General features: G+C 35.5%; 8 protein-coding genes and 1 non-coding gene across 9 annotated transcripts; 4 read left to right on the plus strand and 5 right to left on the minus strand.

The window, feature by feature from the left end:
* The first annotated feature begins 117 nt into the window (after positions 1-117).
* PHYBLDRAFT_184800 (hypothetical protein) lies at positions 118-2,324 on the plus strand. Its single transcript, XM_018438991.1, has 10 exons — positions 118-160; positions 210-497; positions 565-594; positions 667-791; positions 845-1,043; positions 1,113-1,222; positions 1,285-1,435; positions 1,493-1,611; positions 1,686-1,888; positions 1,950-2,324. The coding sequence occupies exons 1-10, from the start codon at positions 130-132 to the stop codon at positions 2,131-2,133; spliced, it is 1,440 nt and encodes a 479-aa protein (XP_018297575.1). The 5' UTR covers positions 118-129; the 3' UTR covers positions 2,134-2,324.
* A 977-nt stretch (positions 2,325-3,301) lies between these two features.
* Positions 3,302-4,975, plus strand: PHYBLDRAFT_200778 (hypothetical protein; the record flags this gene model as incomplete). The annotated part of the gene is made up of 9 exons (XM_018439718.1): positions 3,302-3,419; positions 3,505-3,689; positions 3,811-3,977; positions 4,052-4,180; positions 4,253-4,382; positions 4,431-4,669; positions 4,748-4,779; positions 4,838-4,840; positions 4,911-4,975. 9 exons carry the CDS (start codon positions 3,302-3,304, stop codon positions 4,973-4,975), a joined length of 1,068 nt encoding a protein of 355 aa, XP_018298294.1.
* Positions 4,976-5,028: 53 nt separating this feature from the next.
* On the minus strand, positions 5,029-6,568 carry PHYBLDRAFT_121204 (hypothetical protein). Its single transcript, XM_018428786.1, has 6 exons — positions 6,479-6,568; positions 6,115-6,357; positions 5,962-6,010; positions 5,754-5,878; positions 5,424-5,638; positions 5,029-5,314 (listed from the first exon to the last, which is right to left on the minus strand). The coding sequence occupies exons 1-6, from the start codon at positions 6,488-6,490 to the stop codon at positions 5,188-5,190; spliced, it is 771 nt and encodes a 256-aa protein (XP_018297576.1). The 5' UTR covers positions 6,491-6,568; the 3' UTR covers positions 5,029-5,187.
* A 745-nt stretch (positions 6,569-7,313) lies between these two features.
* PHYBLDRAFT_129963 (hypothetical protein) lies at positions 7,314-8,193 on the plus strand. Its single transcript, XM_018429321.1, has 4 exons — positions 7,314-7,324; positions 7,470-7,605; positions 7,741-7,842; positions 7,924-8,193. Exons 1-4 carry the CDS (start codon positions 7,322-7,324, stop codon positions 7,962-7,964), a joined length of 282 nt encoding a protein of 93 aa, XP_018297577.1. The 5' UTR covers positions 7,314-7,321; the 3' UTR covers positions 7,965-8,193.
* Positions 8,194-8,492: 299 nt separating this feature from the next.
* On the plus strand, positions 8,493-12,097 carry PHYBLDRAFT_58587 (hypothetical protein; the record flags this gene model as incomplete). Its single annotated transcript, XM_018440357.1, has 7 exons — positions 8,493-10,302; positions 11,110-11,132; positions 11,286-11,334; positions 11,382-11,524; positions 11,581-11,601; positions 11,730-11,776; positions 12,058-12,097. 7 exons carry the CDS (start codon positions 8,493-8,495, stop codon positions 12,095-12,097), a joined length of 2,133 nt encoding a protein of 710 aa, XP_018297578.1.
* A 524-nt stretch (positions 12,098-12,621) lies between these two features.
* On the minus strand, positions 12,622-13,396 carry PHYBLDRAFT_179133 (hypothetical protein; the record flags this gene model as incomplete). The annotated part of the gene is made up of 3 exons (XM_018438107.1): positions 12,622-13,102; positions 13,169-13,219; positions 13,365-13,396. The coding sequence occupies 3 exons, from the start codon at positions 13,394-13,396 to the stop codon at positions 12,787-12,789; spliced, it is 399 nt and encodes a 132-aa protein (XP_018297579.1). The 3' UTR covers positions 12,622-12,786.
* Positions 13,397-15,062: 1,666 nt separating this feature from the next.
* PHYBLDRAFT_184802 (hypothetical protein) lies at positions 15,063-15,795 on the minus strand. Its single transcript, XM_018438992.1, has 4 exons — positions 15,674-15,795; positions 15,487-15,621; positions 15,201-15,414; positions 15,063-15,142 (listed from the first exon to the last, which is right to left on the minus strand). The coding sequence occupies exons 1-4, from the start codon at positions 15,772-15,774 to the stop codon at positions 15,101-15,103; spliced, it is 492 nt and encodes a 163-aa protein (XP_018297580.1). The 5' UTR covers positions 15,775-15,795; the 3' UTR covers positions 15,063-15,100.
* Positions 15,796-16,682: 887 nt separating this feature from the next.
* PHYBLDRAFT_75547 (DDT transcription factor) lies at positions 16,683-20,549 on the minus strand. The gene is made up of 13 exons (XM_018443069.1): positions 20,408-20,549; positions 19,961-20,136; positions 19,807-19,909; positions 19,580-19,732; positions 19,409-19,505; positions 18,497-19,345; positions 18,265-18,437; positions 18,110-18,190; positions 17,936-18,055; positions 17,651-17,867; positions 17,206-17,577; positions 17,015-17,128; positions 16,683-16,958 (listed from the first exon to the last, which is right to left on the minus strand). The coding sequence occupies exons 1-13, from the start codon at positions 20,530-20,532 to the stop codon at positions 16,845-16,847; spliced, it is 2,694 nt and encodes an 897-aa protein (XP_018297581.1). The 5' UTR covers positions 20,533-20,549; the 3' UTR covers positions 16,683-16,844.
* A 1,156-nt stretch (positions 20,550-21,705) lies between these two features.
* PHYBLDRAFT_t43 lies at positions 21,706-21,778 on the minus strand. Its single transcript has one exon. It is a non-coding gene; the product is annotated as a tRNA-Thr (tRNA).
* Between the last annotated feature and the right edge of the window lie 1,825 nt (positions 21,779-23,603).

The following is a 23,603-nucleotide window of genomic DNA, read 5'->3' on the forward strand; positions in this document are numbered from 1 at the left end:
ATTGCATATGCGTCATGAGAACCCCGCACGTATTCTTGAACTTGCATGGTAGACTCCACTGAAGAATTAAAAGCCGCTCTGAGCTACAAAGGCCAGAATTTGGAACGAAGTTCTGTACCAATCAATCCAATGACAGATACAGCACCTCTTGATAACCAAAGCAAGTCTCATCTACTTGATTAATACATTGAGCTCATCCAATATCTCAGGCTCGCATTCCATAGATGCTATTGCCAGATGTCTAGAAGAAGCTAAAATTGCCTCAGAGCAGAACAACGAAACCTCATTACCTTTGGAACCAACAGATCCTTCCCATCCAGATTCACTTACTCCTCCATTGATACATGATTCTGCTGAGCACACTCAAGATACTCAGGAGAGCAGTCATCGTCAGTCACGAATTATCGTCCCTGCCCAGGAATATCTTGTAAAGACTATTGACTGGTATAGCCACGATAAAAAACAAAAGCAAATCATCCGTATAGTGACCCAGAATGGTATGTACAGAAACCTAAAAACACAAAATTATCTTAATTTAAATAAGAGAGAAAAAAACTCTAATAGAGAACGGTCCTTGTCCTTTGGTGGCTATATGTAAGTAACAAGCTCTGTAAGAACATCATCAGTAAAATATATAAATATGTGTGTGCTTACCGAACCGCACAGGCAATGTTCTCCTTCTTCGAGAGGAAATCACCATTCTCCCTCCTGATAGAGAGATGGTAACTTTTGAATATCTTATCGAACGCCTAGGAGACTATTTGTTAAACCACGGACCTGCCGAACAAAAGGTACGTACACTATATCTAAATCCACAATTACTGCTTATTAATGGATACTTTAGTTTCAGGCTAAACGCGGTGATATACCCACTAGCCCCTCCTCATTATCATTATCGAACGAATTGATACTGTCAGATCATGAGTCTGAAGCTAAACCTTCGAAGATGATTACAAGGCAATCTACCACAGAACATGTTGCTACCTATCGTTACAACCTCGATTCTGCTCTTTCCATCCTTCCGAATCTTCAGACTGGCCTTGGTGAGTGATTATTAGAACAGCCAGGTGAGGGTAACTAAATTATTGCTATTATTATTACTATTTTCTTAGATGTCAATATAGGATTCTCTTCGATTCGTGATTTTGAGCCTACAGAGGAACTTGCCATGTTCGATCTCTTTGATGTGGACTTGATTCACGGCTGGGTTGCTGATCCTCAAGTAAAGGAAATGTGTTATCTACAGAAAAGGCATTAATGTTAAAAGAGAATATTGTTTTACAGGATAGCCAGACGTTCGACCTTGTTACCAAATGCGGATCCTATAATTCTGTAGTAGAGTGCATTGTACAAGGTGATGCAATTAGTAGTGAACTTGACAATCCGGACAACCAAAAGGTTCTTTCTCCTGAAGCTGAAAGAAGTATAACAGAAGGTAATATATGGTAATAATTAAATTTGTGGTGCAAACGTATTTATATTATCTCTATAGGTCTTGTTGCAGCATCCTTTCTTCAGGACACAGCTACACAGCTCACTTATTATGGCCTCCAACTGTTAATGGACTCTATACCGAAAAACAAGCTATGTGTTTTGTTCCGTAATAATCATGTAAGCCACCTTGTGGAAATATGTGTTAAATATATAAAAACTAAAATATAAAGAGAATATATATATATATATAGTTCTCTACATTGTACAAACACCCGGAGACTGAAGGGCTTTATACTCTTGTAACAGACTCGGGTCTAGTAAAAGAACGTTCATTTGTCTGGGAAAGCTTAGCTGATATCGACCAAGGTGCTTCGGAATTCTTTGACGGGCTTTTCAATAAGCCTTTTCTCGAAAGCACACAAGACGCTGATAGAGGACGGATATCTGATATGGAGTAAGTTGTTTTCTGTGGTTAATTTATATATATTGGAGTCTAACCTTTGATTTTCCTACAGCTTGGCTATTGCGCTCTCTCTCGAGGACCAGCGTAATACTGAGATTGCCTTGTCTAATAATGATTTGGTTGAGCCATTGAAGCCAACTCCTGTCAAAGAACCTTCTTCCAAACGTGCTAGTCAACTGACTATGGCTTCGACTGAATCTACCAAGAAAAAGCGCCAGAGCTGTAACATATCTTAGCTGTATGTGGTACATGATAATGATAATACATTTTATTGTGCTTATAAAAGTCTATTTAATATCACCACAAAAAACACATGTACATCCCCCCCTTTTTCTCACTATCTCTCTCTCTCTCTTTCTCTATTAATTTTGGAGTTCTTTCTTTTCTTTTCTTTTCTTTTCTTTTCTTTATTACCTTTATATATATATATATATTTATATATAAAATCAATTGTCGATATAAACCAATGGGATAAGTTTTTGGCCGATCTATAATTTACAGATCAATCGTTATCTGTTACTTGTTTCTGTGTATGCACAATATATCTAAATATATACGTATTTAGAGATGAAGCGAGATAGGGCTAAAAGGCATTGGTTTTAAATGCAGCTAAAAGTATATATATATATAAGAAGAACAATGAAAGCCTGTCTTTGTACTCAAATGCACACGCGAGATTTCTGTGTATGTATCTATGTATGTATATGCGTATGTACTACTTTCTAGTTCAGTATATATATATATATAAAACATATTTCTATGGTCAATTGAATTGTCTCAATATAATATATATGCAGTAATAACGAGTTTGTTAGTTTTTTCTTTTATCTTAAAATAATAATAGTAATAATAAATAATAATAACAAATAAGTTATGAATTGATCAAGATAATAGTGCTTCTATAATACTAGCCAAAGGGAGACAGATCCCCTATTGGTTACATACGAGGAACACGTTTGAAGAGTCGGCACTATAGACTGGCCTGGTGTGCCTGCCATTCACTTTATGGTCTGAACTGACCCTTTAGTGGTTGTACAAAAAGGGACCCAAAAGGGAGGAGGTCGTAGATCGGGACTCCATTAAACTCTTGTAAGCCGTTATGAACGATCTCCCCTGTCACAGACCTCCTTAAACACGCTTCCCCATCTCCTTTCTGATCACATCAGGGTGTTATTTCTCGGCCTCAAGACGACTCAAATGCCAAAAAAAAATGCAAAAAATAATAATGGCTCACAAGCCTTTCTTCTTTTCCCTCCACTCATCTGTACATTTTTTTATGCCCATAACCAAACTCCCCCTCCTTCCCCCCTTTTTTTTCTTAATTGATCAAGTAATCTAAATATTTTGCTTATACCTACTCTCTTCTCTTTCTTACTTTACTTTCGTGTTATGACATCACTGCTCATGGGTATCTGTGCCTCATCTGAAGAACGAGCTAGCAAACAACGCAGTTTACAAATCGACCGCGAATTAGAGCAAGACTTTGCACGCCAAAAGACTGAATTAAAGATATTACTACTTGGTAAATATCTATATATATATATACATAATGTGGATCTAGACTTATTGGCGCGATATATCTACCTCTCTGTATATATAATATATAGGAAGTGGTGAATCTGGAAAATCAACTATTGTAAAGCAGATGAAGATTATTCACCAAAACGGATATACGCCTGAAGAATTACAACTCTGGAAGCTGGTCGTTTACAGAAATACAATTGATTCAATTAAAGATCTTCTCAGTGCTGCTGAAAAACTTCATCTCGAATTTGATGACCCAAAGGCAAAAGTATGTGAAAGAAAAAAAAATTCATTAAAAATTGTGTGCAATAAATTTTATATATAGATATATTTATATTCATTATACTAAACTAATATTAATGATTTCTTTCTCTTTCTCTTCTTTTTAGGAGGCGATAGGCATTATTCAAAGCTACACATTTCCTACCAAAGATCCACGCCCAATTATTCCAGAGACGATAGTAAATGCGATTGCAACCATCTGGCAAGACGAAAAGACTCCAGAGTGCCTCGAACGTGGCACTAGTCAGTTCTACATTATGGATTCCGCTTCCTAGTTCGTAATAAAAAATCCACTGATAAATACAACGATAAATAAAGTTAACATAAAACTTTATGTCGTCTTTTCAGTTTCTTGAGCAATGTAAATCGTGTTACAAAAACCGACTATCTTCCGACCCAAGACGATGTGCTTCGTGCACGGCTCAAGACAACAGGGATCAGCGAAACTCATTTCAAAATGGGGCAACTCAATGCTCAGTAAGGTTTACCGTCCCACACGAAAGCAAAGAAAAAAAAAGAAAAAAAAAGGTTAACTTACAACACTATTAGTATGTTTGATGTAGGTGGTCAACGCTCAGAACGAAAGAAATGGATACATTGTTTTGAAGCAGTGACATCTATTATCTTTTGCGTTGCCCTGAGCGAATATGATCAAGTACTGCAAGAAGAGTCCAGACAAGTAAATATAACCAAGATCTGGTTGATCAAATAATTAATATATGTGTAGAACCGAATGATAGAGAGTCTGGTATTGTTTGAGTCGGTTATCAATTCACGCTGGTTCGTTCGAACATCTGTTATCCTGTTACTCAATAAGATTGATCTATTCCGTGAGAAACTAGCCAGAGTACCACTTGAAAATTACTTTCCTGATTATAATGGCGGTCCTGAGGTTACAAAAGGTGCAAAATATATTCTTCGTCGATTTAGTCAAGCAAACCGTATCAAACTACGAATATACCCTCAGTAAGTAATATTGTCAGATTAGCCTTTTATTCTTATATAGCCTATGATTCTTATCTAATTTTCTCTTAAAACAAACAGTTTGACACAAGCTACCGACACCAAGAGTGTAAGTAAATAATATGGCATATCTATCTGTTTGACTTATATTTCTGTATTTATATTTTGTAGATTGTGTAAGATAATTTGTTCTTTGAATAATCAAATGATGCGTCAGTTGTCTAACACAGGAAATTTATTAGAGTTGTGTTTAGAGTCGTAGAAGAGACCTTGTTAAAGACTTCGCTCACTCGATCTGGTCTCCTGTGAAGAAGCATATAAAAAAAGAAGAAGAAGAAGAAATCCAAAGAGTTTGGGCTTTTGGCTGTTGTGTTTTATATATACTTATTTATTTATTTTTCTCTCTGTTTACGAACAATAATAATACCTTTATATATTTATATATATATTTATTTATTTATTTATCATGTTCATTGATATATATCACTTGGAAATAAACAAGTATTACACGGGATATAATGTTAGGGCCAACCCCAAACTTCTTTGAGCCAGGAACCCAGGGAATTTGTCGGATCAGACCAAGTCTTGATAAACTTATGCTCCAACATTGTTTCCGGACCAGGTCTTTCTTCGGGATCCTTGATCAAGCTAAAGGAGAAGGAAGGAGAAAGATCAATATTTGCATATTAAAAATAAAATAAAAAAATGATACATTCTTTTTAATTGGTTTTGTTTTGTTAACTGAATTGCAATTTACCATTTTTCAATAAAGTCTCGACATGCTTCTGATCTATCAGGACCTAAGGTGGGCATAGGTTGATGAACAATAATGTCGAGCAATTCAAAGACAGAGAGATTAGGTTGGCCAGGTGGTGGAAGAGCAGGTCTGTTTTGTGCTACTTCTATAATCGTCAGGCCAAGCGACCATATATCAGATCGTACAGAATATGCACCACCCTTGATACGTTCAGGCTATTCGTGTTGGCGTTTGTGTGTGTTTGTGTGTGTTTGTGTTTGTATGTGTATGTGTATGTGTGTGTAAAATTGTTGATTAGCTAATGAATGTATAGTTGAATATACATCTTACAGCCATGTAATATTGTGAACCGGTAAATGTTTGTGCCAGCGAATTGATGAGTTCACCAGATACACCAAAATCACAAATCTTAATTTGTCCGTCTCGAGTCATTAGGATATTAGAGGGTTTGATGTCTAAATAGGTCTTATGAGTCGATATCGGTCTTGTGCACTTTTAGGAAACCATAACATAAATAAACAAAGCCAAGCTACTTTACCTCTGTGGATAACATGCTGAGAATGTAGATAGATAAGTCCTCTGCACACCTAAAAGAATATATATATATATATATATACATATATCTCCTTGTCAGTATGGATAAGGAATAATATGCTCCTACAGTTTTGTATCCCTGAAACCAATCTCTCACCGATTCGGCTATCCTTGCCAACACAGTCTCGCCAATCAAACCCTGCATGTCGCGTGCTCTTTTGTAAATATCCTCTAGACTTCCGCCCTCGCAGTATTCCATGCAGATTGCAAGTGTCGTGTCACCATCGTCAAGAAATGCACCATAAAAAGCAACAATATGAGGTGAACCGCACGTTCTAAGGAACGACAGCTCTCGTAATATCTGACGCTGTATCTTCGGATCAGGATCCACTGTCACAGTCTGTGTTTTGTTTTTGTTTTTGTTTTTGTTTTTGTATTATTATTATTATTATTATTTGGTTTGTTGTTTTTAAAATACAGAAGTATCAGTAAAGCACTTGTGAAAAATGCATACAAGTTACCTTTTTTGCCATGATCAAATCAGTGGGGATATGGCGTACTTTCCACACTGTTCCTGCCGCACCTTCACCCAACTTTTTAATATCCTGAAAGTCAGTTGGCTTGAGCTCAATGTCTTCGGTAGCAGATGGGTTTGCTGGTGGGTGGTTGTTGTCAGATGGCTGCGGAAGGAAGGTTCCAGACTTGTTATTGCCTACCATCCGGACAAGATCTTCGCGCCAGTTGTTAGTTGAAAGGTTGGATGCCTGGGTAGATTGTTCATGGTCATCTTCTGAGGAAGTGACATTCAAGTCTAAGCGGAGACCGGATGGATTCTTTATTCTGCCAATCTGTGCCATTAAGACCAATGAGTGGGGAAAGAGGTATATACTGTATTTGGACTCTTGCCCGTACAAATAAAATAAAATAGGAAAGGGGAGGGAGAGAGGGAGAGAGACAATAAGTTAAGACCGATTACTGGATATTTTCCGAAATAATATTCTCGGATTAAATGCACATTGATAAGTTTAAATACCTGGGCTGTATTTTTATTTATTTTATTAAATAATTATCACTACTATATATCTAATATATATATACAGAATAGTGTAGCTGATAAAATACTATGAATATTAAAATAAACTACTTTTACTAAGCTATGCATGTATTGAATTAATTTCATAATCAATGAGACTTATTCACTCATACATGCATATGTACATACACACTTGCAAAGGCACACTCACATAAGCAGTGTCCGGCCTATACCGGACTCCGACGCTGTCCGATCCGGTCTCTGTTCCATATCCCTCTATCAGTCCCTCAAGGCTGGTATTCCTCCTTTCTCCTAAACGGTCTATTGAAAGATGGTAAGCCGTCTTTTTGATTTAGCAGATGCCAGACCAAGATGGATGGATGGATGAATGAATGAATAGAAGCGAGACGATTATTATCAGCACATATTACGCGTCCAAAGACGACCCACGACTGATTGCCCTTCCTTGAACTTGACAGAGTAAGGGTACTTCCTCGTTCGGTAAGCGCCACACCAAGTCGCACACCCTCTGCCGTCGTTGCGGTAGACGTTCTTTCCATAACCAGAAAAAGACCTGTGCTCAGTGCGGTTACCCTGCTGCCAAGATCAGATCTTGTAAGTCGTCAATTCCAATCGATTCAGCAACAACAAATACATACATATATATATATATATATAGATATACTTTCGCACATACGCACAAAACACCTGCACATGCTTAAAAATATATCAATTTTTTTACCTTAATAGTCAACTGGTCCGAGAAGGGTCAGCGCAGAAAGACCACCGGTACTGGTCGCATGCGTCACTTGAAGGAGGTCCATCGTCGCTTCAAGAACGGTTTCCGTGAGGGTAAGAACAAGACTTTGTTTTTTTTTTGTTTTGCTTCTAGTGTGTGTTATAAAATTAAACTAAAATCGAATTCAATGACAGGTACCCAAGCCAAGAAGCAGACTGTTGCTGCCACCGCTTAAATAAAATAAAAATGAAAGAAATTGAACAAAGCCTGGACGATCGTCTATAGACTCCTCTATCATTCCTACAGTGCACCAATAAAAGCGATTGATAAAAAAAACCAAGTACTAGAGGAAAACGGTTGGGTGGGTGGTCCGTGCAATCGCTCTGTAATTCAATGAAGAAAGAGGGACTTTTTTTTATATATCGACAATTGTTATTGTATTAAATAAATATTTTTTTAAAATATTTATGTTAATATCAATATCAATATCAATATCAATTGCAACATAATACGTTACCAGATTCACTACTCTTGTGATTACTATATTCTGATACTTCTTTATCCTACCTATCTATCTACCTACATACCTACATATCACTACCTACCTATAAGACTGTTTTCGATTTGCGATCATGTTTTTTTTCCGACTGTTTGAGCTTATTCCAGATCGGGAAGAATGAATTGTAAAATAAGTATTTGGGGCAGCTGGGTCTGGCTTACTCTTCTTCTCCATTTGCATGTCATTGGCCATTTAAAGCTCCACATGCACAATCACGATCTTTATTACTATTCTACTGACCATATATTCACTCCAGAAACTACTCCAGAACCGGTTTCTTCGAGCAATCCCATTGACAAGCCAGACGTATTAGACATAGATTACATCGTTCACCTTCAACTGAGCTCTTTTACAGACCTTCATTGCCTCTTGGAAACATCTACAACCCGTCTTTCTCAATCATCCAACCAAAAACATTACACCAGAAATGACAATACAACCCAATCTCACTACGACACAGACCAAAATCGTGAGCACAAACACCTTTGTCTAAAAGCATCCAAGATGGACTTGCTTCGCCTCAAAAACATTGAACAAGCTATCCCAGCTTCCATTAGAAATACTATTGAGAGCTCCCACATGTTAGATGTGCTAATGAGCCGTGCAGTGTCACACTGGTGCTGCATCGGATTCAAGGTTGCTCCGATTCGACTGGAACTTATCCGAGATTGGCATAATGCACCTCTTCCCATTGTCTACTCTATTGCTGCTATAAGCCTCGTTACCTTTATTGATCATAGTCAACAAAAAAACTACGCCAACAAGAATGCAAAGAGGAATGCGTCACTATTCGCAAAAGGTGCTGCCATGGTATTCTATCAAAAGGCTAGACAACATATGGAAGACGTTCTGTTTGAAGACGAGCTTGAGCCAAGTGTACTACAATCCTACTTTTGCTTGAGTTACATATCTAATCTCCTGCGTCTTCCCGATCAGCAGCGTGCCTGGGCTAGCCTAGCAAGTATAGGACTCCTTCAGAGTGCCAATGCAATCAAGGCTGGGAAAGAAATAGATGAACTGACAATGCTGTGTTGGTATCGCTGGTATTACATTGATGCCTGGGTGAGCTTATCTCGCAACATTGTGTGCCTCCTTCCAGACGATATTCCACTTCCTCGCCTCAAGGAGACTAAAGATACATCTTATTCAGGGATTCAGTGCAACCCCTCTCTGCCCACTGGAGATGCAGAAAGGGCTTTTGATCGGCTTAACTTGTATCAGTTCAGTGCCATGTCGCGTTACATGCGCCGCTTTATTCGGGCGATTCATTCTGGTGATTTGTTTGACATTTCGAACGACGGTGAGGATAGGGACAACGCCTACATTTCTCCATCACCTCTCTATTACGAATTAGCCAGCCAGCTGCAAACTTGGTACGATCTTCAGCCGCATGCTTCTCAACTGAGACCACCGTTCAAAGAAATTCAGAACTCTCCTAGCTCTGCCTTCAATCCTCGCATTGATATACATCTTTATTTGTGCTACCACTCCATGCGGCTTGTCCTCCTCTTCCAGTTCCTTCACCCAAGACATCCACCATCTCTTCATATCATCCTTGATTCGCTTGAAACAAACATCATCCTGCTTCAAGCTCTTCAGCATCTACACGCGGTTGGCTGTGACCAAAGCACATACCATGTCATGTTTTTTGCCATCCACAATGCGGCAAAACGTGTTTTCTTGTATGCCCAGGCGAACACTGAGCTGCGGTTCTTATTGTCCTATGCAAGAGAACAACTTCAGATGAACCTTACTATCCTGTTGGGAACACAGTCATTTGAAAACGATATTTTCATGCTCCAACTCTACGCAGAGAAGATTGAGCATGATCTACAGGAAATTGGTATCACAATGGAAGCCTGGGAGGCTCCAAAAAACAATTCGCTTCCGGGAACCTTTGTTTTCCGGCTTAATTCTCAGGCCAAAAAAATGGCACAACATTTGAATGGAAATAGTACATTTGGGTCTGATATAAACAACCAAAAAAAGAGTCTGGTTGCGAAACGTCAATCAGGTAAAATGGGAAGATGGACAGAGCGAGTTCAGGGTATTCATCCTTAAGCTCGTACACAATAAACCGTTACGCGAGGAGACTGGGTGAAGGAGTCCCAGGAAAAAAAACAACAACAACAAAAACAACAAGGATCCCCTCTTTTCAACTCTCAAGATTATTTTTTTAGCTTTTTTTGGTTCTTGAAAAAAAAAAGAAGTATATTTTACTCATATTCTCGAGTAAGAGAAAGATATATGGACTCTTTACTTCTCATCTTGTTTCTCTAGTAAAAGGTATAATTACTATTACTTGGGATATGAATGAAAATTATTTATTCTGCTTTTTTATGGCCGTGTATTTGTATATATCTTTCTATACTTAGAAGACACTGTGTGAGCAGGTGAAATTGGCCTACAATAATATTTGAATTAAACACAAAATTATCACTTAATACACTTGGACATAATATTTTTATGGTCTAAGCTGCAAAAATAATACAAACCCATTGTGAATAAAAAAAATTATGAATACTATGTAAAAACTATTTCATTTTTCTTCTTCTTTGAAACAAAACACATAACAATTCCAGGGCCTCTCAATCTTAATATAAACGTGAGCTTAAATTAAAATATTCCTTTAGGCGTTTCGGAGATCTCCCACCAAAATATTACAATTAATATTGTGTGTGCTACATTGGACTGTATTATATGTAGTTTTATAGCCATTAATCATCTTCAGCGGCCTTGAATAAGTGCTACTTTTTAAAATATATGGTTACCATTACACTAATAGTCTTCTTTTTTTTTTTTTTTTTTTACATATTTATAGCCTATGGCTATTGCTTCCTAATAGTAATAAACGTTGACCCACGCAAGCTGAAAGAGCACAGAAAAAAGAAAGATAAAGATGAGTATATGGTTGTGGCGTAATGGGGATAAGACTAACTGGTAAACCATACTAGCTACTCTTAAAATACACTCTTTAAACTTTGATGTATTTGATAGACTAATAATATCATCACCCTTCTGAAACTGAGTATAATTATCTTCCAAAGTAAGGATTTTTCTTTAATATTTTCACTCCAATTATCTATGCCTTAGTCTCACTAAATCCTGTGCTTAATAAAGAAATAAAATTTGAGCAAGACCTGTCAACGTTAACTATTCAAGTTAAAGAAGAAGAAGAAGAAGAAAGTCATATTGGCATCTTAAGGAAATGTAACACAAGTTTAGTTTACTCTCAGGTTAGGTACTCCTAATTTGAATCAGGTTTAACAATATCAAAATATTATTACATTAGCTTTTATCTGCTATTTCGTTGGTAAGGTATCATTTTTTGGTATATCCCAAAGAATCGCTTGCATTTTTTTTTAAAAAAAAAGAGGTTTGTAAAATATGGCATTTTACTGTGGCTTTTAAATAAATAAATAAAAAATTATGCTGTGATACAGCTTTAGGACACCTAAGAAGGGCCTAGGCGCGGGTATATACGCATGGTAAGATAGCTCAACATTAGTCTCCGGTCAGACTGTATGATTTACAGATGTGGTATTTAACTTGCATTGATTTATTTTATTTATTTAAAATAGAATATCTTATAAGTAATAGCTTTTTTGTATATAACTATACTTTATGTATTTCTTCTTTTTTATGATAATTTTGGACTTTTATGCACGAGCAAAGTATAAACTATCAATTTGCTCCTTGTGTTTTTTTTAAAAAAAAAAAGAGAATATATATTGAGGAACGCCTTTTTTTTCTCTTACTGCTCTGAAAGCATATATTTGGATACACTGACATGGTTGGAGGAAGTATAGAATAAGGATGAGCTTATTCAATTAAATTTATTTATATATATATATCTTGTTGGAAACTCATGAAATAAATACACATACATATTATATACTAACAAAGAATTTGAAAATTTCTAAAATGCATGTTTCTTTGATAAACTATTTAAGGAGGCAAGAGCAGAATTTGTAGATACCTGAAAGGTATAGACTACATGTGGTAACTTTGCGACTTATAAATACCGGTATGCTTGCAAAGTTTAGAGGATGTATTTATATTTGTCTGTACTCTAAGAAATTGATCAACTAGAGCTTTAATTTAAAGTGATGTAATAACAAACTACATGCAAAATCTAAACTACCTTGAGATGTAACTAAATATGTATAGTTTGTTTCTATTTTCTTGTTATCCGGGCTTCCACTGGAATTGTTATAGCCTCTTTATGTTGCTATAATTATATTTACTGACAGACGAATGCGAGTTTTTTTTAAGAAGAATAAGAAAAAGAAATCCCAAGAACCAAGAACCAAGATCATGTTTGATGTTTTTTGATATGTTTTATATTTATTATATTTATGAAATTATAAAGCACAAGATGATGAAAATGAACTAGAGAATATGACAGAGAGAAAGAGGATAGATATTAACTTGGCACCCATACTGTAGATACTAGTAATCTTGAGGCAGGGGGGGGAGGGGTTATGGACAAAGTGTTTTAATTCTTCTTGTGGCTCTTGCTCTTCTTGCACAGGCAGATTCCACTTTTACCACATTCGCCGAGGAGATAACCACTCTTTCCACAGTAGCTCTTGCAGACGGCATTGGCATGAGGGTCCTTGATCAAGTGACAGTTCTTGGCCTTGGGAGCAGCGGCAGCAAGGAGAGCCATGCTGAGCATGAAAACAAAAACGATGATGGACTTCATGCTATAATGTGTTGGAGGAAAGTAAAGAAAGGGAGAGAAGGATAGCGAGATGAAGGCACAATTCCAGGTTTTTCTAGGGGCTCTCTTGCTTTTATAATCTTGGCGGCTTCAAATAAATAAAGACAACTAATCCATCGGTTGGTTTCGATCGTCCAAAGACTGTCATGAATACAGGAATTTTAGTTTGGAAGCACGGGCAATCCCTCGTTCTGCTTGACTATCTCTAGAGAAGAATTGGAAACGTTCACCAATTAAAAATACACTATTCGAGTCCGATCGAAAAAAAAGCTACCTTATAATGTGGCACCAATACCAATGCAAAATAGGAGCATGACATGGCTGTTGTACAGAGCTTTTGGTATCTATACGACAGGCCGAGACCCTCATTCACACAAGACATTGACTTTGAAAAAAAAAGTGCAAAGTCTTGAGAAAAAAAAAGCTCTTGAGAAAGATAAATAAGTCAAAGATAGTAAAATTTTCCTACCAATAATAAAATTGATTCCATTTTTTCTATACTTCCTGACGTGTATATAGAGTTTCATAGCTTAATTAGGATCATTACAGCAAATATATACATAGATAACTTGAGCTAATCACTAGTATCGTTTAATCAGAGCCTCCAATATAGCTAATAGAATGTATAGAGAGTCAAGCTACATGTTTGAACAAAATAATCGTATAAGAATCGTACGATGGATACTTAAATATTATAGTAAAGATTACAATTGAGTCACATAAATATAGATATAATTTTACATTCAAGCTCGGCAATAGCACATTTATAGCTAAAATGTAGGTATAAAGAAAAGAAAAATCAATAGTGCAACATAACTTCCTTTCTCACTTTATTTACATTGAAGTCAAAATAATAACGAATTTGGTCGAAGCAAACATCATTTGATACAAAAGAGAGTAACCATTTCTCTCTGTAAATTATATATGGTAAGATTGCTTACTGCCGTATTCTGTATTATCGTTTACACTCGTCCATTATTATTTTTGTAATAAAAAAAGAAGATTGTGTCTACTTTCGACAAAATTGATCTTTTATCCATTATAACCCAAGCTCAAAAATAAGGATTTGCATAAATCTTGTCTATAATTTCTACTGAAACCCCTCAATTACTTTATAAGAAATTATAATAAAATTTTTCTTGGCTACTGTAGTTCTGCTTATTATTAACGCAAATTTTCTATAAATCAACATGTTTTTGGAATCCATATAAAAAATGTTCAAACGATTTCATCAAATCACTTTTTTATCAAATACCAGATCCGCTGAATATACCCTCTTTTGCCAATCCGTGCCTCCCTTTATGACTGTCAATACTAGTTCTATCACCACTGTAGTGAGACATTCGGCTATATGATCAAGAGAATCTCTTGTAATAAAATGATGGTACTAAAAAAAAAGATACGGAAAAAGACACGGCTATTCTTTGTTTGTATGAAGCACTTTATTAAGTTTGGGAGGTCTGTGCTTACGTTTCAATTATTAAAAAAACGTATTGTTTATTCATTTGCTGTTTTGCATTCACCTAATAAGCGTAGATCAATTATACAATTGATATACCTACCGAGTACTTTATAAAAAGCTACATTCTTGTTAAGAATATCCGTAGTTAATAAGCAGTATAATACAATGTATATATATATGTATATATTGTTAGTTTATTTATACCTGTATAAAGATTGGGATAAAGAGGTATAAGCATGATAAAAGGCATTTATATAGAAAATACTTTTGTTAAAAAATGATCTTTGTGGAATGTTTTTTAGGCTACAAACTCAAAAAGGCAATATGTTACAGATATGTGATATAAACTAATCTTTTTTTCAAAAGCAACATTGTTTATAGGTTTTGAAATATTTAACAAGTTAAAACAAGTATATACACTTAAAATATACAACACGTCTTGTATAAACCTTCTTATGGCCACAAATTATTTGTACGAAGATTAATGCGCAAATAATCTATTAAAATGGCGTATACAAAATCTCATTGCGTGCTTATCACTCAATACCCTAGGCTGTACTACTGGCAAATAAGCTCAGAAATGATTATGTAAATGAAAAAGAAAAAGGGTTTTTATTATTATTATTAAATAGGGGCACGTCCAACAATGGAAGGATTCTCGATAATCTACAAGATAGATAAGTTACATTGTGCCAAAATATAGGCAACCCCACCTAGTACTTACCTCAACCCAGTAGTCATCAGGATCAGCGATGAACGCAATATGTTTCATGCTTCCATCCTGAAGACGCTTAATAAACTTGACGCTAAGTTGCTCAAAGCGCTCACATGCCTTTTGGATATCATCCACAAGGACGGCAATGTGACCAAATCCTCTTCCAGGCTCCTTGTTGCCGTTGGCATAGGCAAAATCAGCATCATTCTCAGTACCCCAGTTACTAAAAAGAAACGCGCGGTTTTTGATCAATATTCATATTTCAAACTGATCTCCAGTAATCTGGGTAACTTACTGGGTGAGTTCAAGAACACCAGGCATACTGAAGCAGAGCTTTCTCTTCTCTTCTTCTGACTCGGGGACCTTATCGACGTAAGCAAGGAAGTAAAGCGTGAACTTTCCTGCTTCCATCTCTGACTTGGTAATCAACCTAAGACGCGAATTGAGTGGCCGGATTCTATGTACGCTCACCAAAAACTTACTTCATACCGAGAACGTCGACATAGAACTTAATGGAGACTTTTGGGTCCTTCACACGAATCATTGTGTGGTTGAACACATATTTAGAAGGGTCGGTCGACATAGTCTTACGAAATATAAAATTTGGAAAGAAGAATATAGAAAAAAAAACCCCCAACCCCAATTTAAATACATCTCATTACTCCGCAATTTCTACAGTCACAGAATCATACATTGCTTTTTACAACTTGGTTGATCAAGTTATGGCACATCTCGGCCTTTAACTGCGATAAGGTATACACAATTGAACAGATACCATATCCGTATCTCTTTACATAATGGCTTGGATATTTTTAATCCCTTGGTAGACATTTTCTGTTTATTGAACTTTTTCTGGAATACACTCAAATATTGTTCATTTGATGGAGATCAATACTACGCACAAAATACTTCATTTTCAATTTTACAGATATTTGATATTATTTAATTATTTTTATGAAAGACTGAAACTTTTATTGATTTAAAAACAAACAGTCGATGTAATTATTCAGCTCGCGTTCGAATGGTAGGAGTTGATTATTTGATACACTCCTACGATACCATTGCTCAACATAAACCTGGAGAATTTCCAAAAATTAAACCCCCAGTCAAACCAGACACACCCCGATATTATTTTCTATCATTATACATATTGTATTATTGTTTTTATGCAGATAATAATCCACTTATCTAACTACGTACGCCAGATAAAGTACCAGTTTTCTTATATATTCTTTTATAAGTCATAAAGCTGTGGTTAATTGCTCCGAATAGCTGTACATTGAGGTTGATTGAGATACTTGGCATAACGAAAAAAAAAACGATAATCGACTTATTTTATGACAGCAGGTGAGTCAATTATATATACCTATACATAGTATTTAATATAATTTTACTAGGTAGGAGCATGCAATATATATTAGGGTTAGACTGCAAGCGATTTACTAAGCTTTCACAAGCTGATCATATATAACCGAGATTTTCTGCCTAATATTAAAAGTATAATGACCTTTTAATTTTTATAGGTCTTAAAATGTATTTGTATTTTTGGATTTGTGAGATGCTATTCTTTTTTGTGATTATTTAGACCACTCTTTGTATCTTTTAGTATAATTAATGACAATTCATCGGCCTAAAGACAAGGCATTTTTTTTTCTATTTTGCGTATTTGTTAACATAAGCTAGCCAAGAACCAGATGGGATCTGAGGTGCAATCTTGCTACGTGTGCTTCGTCGTGGAACATCCACTATCTTGGCAGTCATATGCTCCTATGATGTGTATAAGCGTTATTTTTTTTCTTTTGTGAATTAAGGATACAACATACATTGTTACGTTTTTTCATTCCGGCTGTCAAAGAATAAATGTGCTTCTCTAGTTCACGTTTCAGTCTATATTCTCGAATACCCTTTGGATTCAGCCAGGCCAAAAGTGCATCTAGCTGTAGACGTAAATCCTTTTGTATTAATACATGAGCATAATCCATATTTCTTGTATCTATATTTTATGAGTAGTTACCTCTTCAGGTTCCTGGTAGAACCACCACCATTCATTTAAATTCGGGCAGAGTGGCTGAGAATCCAATGACTTCTCAAGGAGTTTGCTCTCTTCTGGCAGCCCTTGTTCTTTCATTAGTTGGCAAACAAATCCAACACCCCCTCCACGCCCGCATGGTAAGGTTAGCTTTTCGTCCATCGAGGGCTGATCCCGTTCCATCAGTAACATATTGTCTGTTTCGCTTGGGCTCTGGACACAGAGTCTTCCTGTACCATGCGCGGCCGCTCCTCCGATGTGATCCAAATAATAATATCTGTTAAAGAACTTATCTCGACCAAGAGGCTTAATTCGAAGTGTGCTATACTTGCGCATATCACGCTCAACTTGTTCTTCCTAAAATTCATTTTGTGAAACTATATAAATATACGTGTACATGTGGATTTATCAAAACCAAATGATGATTTACCTTTCTATGCAATTGACGCTCCTCCTCATCTATTTTCTTTCGCTCTTCTGCGCGTGCCTTGAGTTCCAGGTTACGTGCACGAGCTTCTTCTCTTTGGCGATGATGCAGCTTTAATTTTTTCGCCTCTCTCTCCTCTCTCTCCTGTTGTCTACGTTTAAGTATTGCCTGACGAGATTCGTGTATAGTCTCATTCTTGAATTGGCGCTGTGCTTTTGAGCTATTGTGTTTGTCAAAGTTAATTTTACAAAACCAAACGGTATGTTAGATATTTCATTTACTGCTTACACATCATCTTCAGTGTCACTCGACTCTGAATCATCATCGGAAGCATCGTTCTCTGTTTCTTCGTTTGTCTTTCCTGAATGTTCTCCGGTACGTTTTTCATATTCTAATCTGGCAGCATAGCTAGTATTCGGTAAAGTCAGTATATATTTAACAAGCCTTCAATACAAGACATACATGCGCTTTCTTTCTCTGCTCAATTCGATCTTTTGCTTTCTCAATTCAGTGAGCTGGTCCTGGCATTCCTCCATATATTCTCTATGGATAATAATAATAATAGCGTGGTAAAATTAATTTCACTTCCAAAGAAAAAGAATAAGAGAGAAGCTTACTTTATGAATGCACATTCGTTGACTGTCTGTACCAACAATTCGAATATCATTATTTTATCCTTCAGGCAGAGAGAAACATAAGCTGTTTGACGTTCTTCCAAAGTAGAATTATGTCTGGGTACAAGTGAGTTCAAGATTCTATCAAATTCAGGGACCTTTTCTGATGGTGCAAGCTGTAGATATTAAAGAACATTAATATCAAATATACGACACTTCAAAGTAAATAACAAACCTGATTAATACAGCCAATTAGTACATCTTCCCAGCCTTCTCTGTCATTAACGGATTTTATCGTTGCACTGTCCCATCCGGTACCGATTCTCATAATTTCATCACTTCCGCATCCTCTTTCAACCAAAGATGCACGACGAGATAAGGCTCTCTGGGCAGGCCACCCAACTAGTTCGTCTTTCTCTTCATCGCTCCCATCCTGGCTCCCTCTGGTAGAACTGTCTTTACTTTGTCCATCAAGGGCAGGTGTAGTACTACGTGATGTATGTTCGTCATATAATGCCAAATTCTTGGAGGCTACACCCTGGAGCTTGGATTTACGTTGCTGGCGAATGATTGCGTTTAGCAATGCTACGTTGCTCTCGATTAAAATCTGTGATTTTATATAAGTAGAATTGTGATGAAGCGCATTCTCAAAATCATCCAGTGTAAAAGGAGATAAGTCGAGTGGGCGTGCAAAGATACTGAGGAAGCACCAAACCATTAAAAATGACCCGAAACATTCGGTAGGTATTGTACTATCTCTACAAGGAGTGGGACAGATGGGCATTCCACCAGTTGGGTTTTGGATTGTCTTCGTAGAGTTAGATGTCGACGGACTCATGTCCATAATTGGTCCTTCTCCTGATGGATCACGTCTGTAAATAGGTACGTCGAGATCTTCCATGGGATACTTTATCATAGCTTCAAGCTTTTTGGCATCCAAGGGCTTTTCCTCCGGTTTTTTTGGAGTCAGCTCTTCAGGAGTTCCGGTTTTTCGTTTACGAGATTTGAGGTAAGCATTATTTTTGGCTTCTTGGAGTGATTGAGGAAGTGTAGATTCAATTCCATATTTTTCTGCCAGTCCTGGCTAATATTGTCGTATTAATATTCCCTAAACATTTAATATAAAGTATTGTATGGAATTATTTACCTTGACAAGCCATGGTGCACCCACATAAGTCTCCTTTATAGTGTATCTGCGAATGAAATTCTTGAGCAAATTTTTTGAATATGACAAACGATCACGCCTGTATTAACAAACAGAAGGTTAGTTATCTCCAATCAACAAATTCTATGTAATAAGAAAAACCCAATAACCTACTTTAATTCAGACTTTGTAACAACCTTGATAAAATCATCAATTCCTTCAAGATGGTCATCAATCAACTGTACTTTATAGGAATTACCCTTGTCTTTTGATTCATCTTCGTCCTGTTTATCACTAGGCAAAACCTCCAGTATACGTGCATTGTACCTGGAATCAATGTAAGAATATCAGAAACATACATACACAAAATACACATATTATACTCTGGTTTGATACATTACACGATGCCATCATCCCACAGACAATTTACAATTTCACCTGCAATATAGCGCTCCAGAAAGTACGAATATACATCTTCCACAACTGTATCCAGACGAGCCGTTTCTATTGTTCCAAGATGAATATCTGGAGTATATTGTCAAACTGTCGACTTACGGAATTGGACACGTTCAAGTACACGCTGCTGAAGTTCTTCCGGCAATTTGTCTTGGACTCTATCTCTTTCAGTTTTTTCGCTTTTCAATGCATCTTCGTAGGTTAGGTTGGATCGACCAGTTGTCTCACATTGCCATACAGGACGCTTGTAGAGGGATAGTCGTTGAAGATATGTACTAAAATAAAGATAGCAAAGTAGAAGGAAGTCAAGGATAAAGAGAAGGCTTGAATGCCGAACATGGTGCGAATCATGTCACACGCGTCATGAATAAAAGATCGTATTTGTAATTTGGCGTCTTTTCCTATGTACGTAGGCGTGATATGTCAGATTTACTTATTGAAATATCCTTCTTTTTTTCTGGTTCATATCTAGACCAGGGTGTTTTTTGGCTAAAAAGATGATGCTGTATATGTAATATCAAGCATACAAGTATATAAAAAGGATACGCATAGTCTTCAAAGACTTCATTTGTGATCTTGTAGTACCATACTGGCCGTTCCTTGTCTTTCTTTGTGGGATCGACTGTGGGAGGTTGTAGCAAAGGGTAGCGTTTACGTTTAAGGAGTGGCATGATGATAGCCAATGTCTTAATGGGGGAGTGTTACAAGAGGGATCGTAGGTGGCTTGTCTGGGGAACAAAGAGGAGACAAAATAAATAAATTGGAGATAAAGAGACGCGCGAAGAATGAATCACCAGCTCAAAAGGCACTCAGGTCCTTACATGTTTGTAAATCAGGAATTCAATCAAAAATATAAAGTTCTGATCAACAAATTGAGTCTCTGGAAAATGTTTAAACTGAATGTATTTTCTGAGACCTCGTTTCGAGTACTTCCCGGGCAGAGTCTAAAAGGATAATGAATGGCAAAGGCAACCGAAAAGATTGGCAGGCCTGTCTATTTTAAAACTGATGGTTTCCGAGAAAGGAAATAAGGACTGTTTTTTTTGGCATGAAAACCCTCGTTATTGTCATCTTTTATTTTAACACTTTTTTTAAGATATAAAAATATACATACAGTAACTTCTTTTGTTTGATTTAATTGTGAGAAAGTTCTCTCTAAGAAATATGTAGTTTGTGCTCAAGTTAAGCGAAATTAAACGAGGAGATAAAATACTTTCGGGTGATGATTTAGAAGATATCTTTAAATCATACAATTTATATTTTAACCACTTTGTAGACTCAACAAAATACATACTTTGTAAATATGTAATTTACATTATATTCACTATTACTATATATTATACGCTATATATAATGCAAGGAAAGAACTTTACGAAAAATACATTAATATTTTTTTGGTATAATAAACCTTGCCCGATTATAGCTAAATAAATGAATTTGATACTTTCCTTTTTTTATTTGTTGCCTCAGGATATGAGCTTGGGTTCTGAACCATTAGCAAAGCAGTATAATAAATTGGTAAAATATATTATGAGGCAATAAAACAACCTTCTTTACTACACGCAAGAAATAATTAATTTTAAACCTTTAATATTTGTTTGAGAATTGTTGTACCTTTTTTTGTAAAATTACAAATGAAATTTAAGATTAGAATTATTTAATTTCTATATATTGTTTATGTATGAAATACTTTTTTTTAAAAGAAAAATGTAATATAATCACTAAATATACATTAAATATTTTGCAAAACATATGAAAGAGGGAGTTGTTAATAAAAACAAAGATCAAGCCAGGAACAACAGGAGCACATTTAAAACCCCGACACTGAATAAATGAAAAAGATGTGCCTTCTGCCAGAATTGAACTGGCGACCTTCTGCTTACTAGGCAGACGCTCTGCCAACTGAGCCAAGAAGGCTTTTGATGTGTTTTTAAAGTTTTAAAGCAATTAAAAAGTAAAAACCTACCTGAGATATTGTGTTTAGATGTGATTACAAAATAAATTTTGAGTAAAATTAAATATTTATAACATTTTGTTATAAATGAGTATTGATTACTGCTGAATCCGAGAGTGAGACTGAAGGATAAAATAATATCCTCAGCTATTTCAGTCAAACGGATCTGCCTTTATGATATTATCTAATATACAGATCATCATATACATAATTAATTATTTATTATTATCACCATTGTTGTGGGGAGAAAATAAAGCTGTGATATTTCAGGTACGAAACAATAGAAAAATAAAATATTTGATAATAGAGACATATAGAAATACTTTGAGACTGTATATAAGTTGTCTTTATTCATAAATAAAAAGTGTCCCTTTTTATAAGAAAACACAATCTGCTCTTGTCATTACGTCTTAGTTTCTTAAGACTTTCTTCCTTTACTATATTTGGTTATTAGAGTGTATTTACTGCTTAACTAGTGTTGGTGTTACAATTATGACATCAAGTCATAAATCGTACTTCTTTAGCTCTTAGCTATTCTTTTCTCTTTTATACTAGAGCTTTAAGACTTCCTACTAAATTAGCTCCATATCGATCTGACACAGTTTACCTGGCAGTATGATATAATTATCTTAACAATCTTTAAGATATTATCTACAGTACTAACTGTAATAATTATTGGGCTGATTACTTAATCGTTTATATATATTTTATACTAACAAGATGATAGCTACTATGCTATCCCAATATGAATATGTTCTTATATGTGATAAATCCAACATCCGAGTGTCTGGATCACCACAAGATCAGTCCGAGAGTTTTGGTAAAGAAGAGTATTTATGCTATTGGTAATATTTTACTATTCCGACCCAGACACTCAGGTAATATTTCATAATATTAAATAGTTGTAGTTGTTGTGGTGATCCAGACACTCGGATGTTGGATTTATCACATATAAGAACATATTCATATTGGGATAGCATAGTAGCTATCATCTTGTCAGTATAAAATATATATAAACGATTAAGTAATCAGCCCAATAATTATTACAGTTAGTACTGTAGATAATATCTTAAAGATTGTTAAGATAATTATATCATACTGCCAGGTAAACTGTGTCAGATCGATATGGAGCTAATTTAGTAGGAAGTCTTAAAGCTCTAGTATAAAAGAGAAAAGAATAGCTAAGAGCTAAAGAAGTACGATTTATGACTTGATGTCATAATTGTAACACCAACACTAGTTAAGCAGTAAATACACTCTAATAACCAAATATAGTAAAGGAAGAAAGTCTTAAGAAACTAAGACGTAATGACAAGAGCAGATTGTGTTTTTTTATAAAAAGGGACACTTTTTATTTATGAATAAAGACAACTTATATACAGTCTCAAAGTATTTCTATATGTCTCTATTATCAAATATTTTATTTTTCTATTGTTTCGTACCTGAAATACCACAGTTGTAGTCTCTCAATTAAGTATTTATCTAATAAAAGAAATATGTAGATGAAATATAATGGTGCCATATATATAATGTATATGTATTTGTATATTCCATGTCATGGTAATAATAATAAATAATAAATTATGTATATGATGATCTGTGTATTAGATAATATCATAAAGGCAGATCCATTTGACTGAAATAGCTGAGAATATTATTTTATCTTTCAGTCTTACTCTCAGATTCAGCAGTAATCAATACTCATTCACAACAACCATGACATGAGATATATAAATACATATACATTATATATATGACATCATTATATTTCATCTACATATTTCTTTT

This window comes from Phycomyces blakesleeanus (genome assembly GCF_001638985.1).
Source record: "Phycomyces blakesleeanus NRRL 1555(-) unplaced genomic scaffold PHYBLscaffold_2, whole genome shotgun sequence".
Classification (NCBI taxonomy): Eukaryota; Fungi; Mucoromycota; class Mucoromycetes; order Mucorales; family Phycomycetaceae; genus Phycomyces; species Phycomyces blakesleeanus.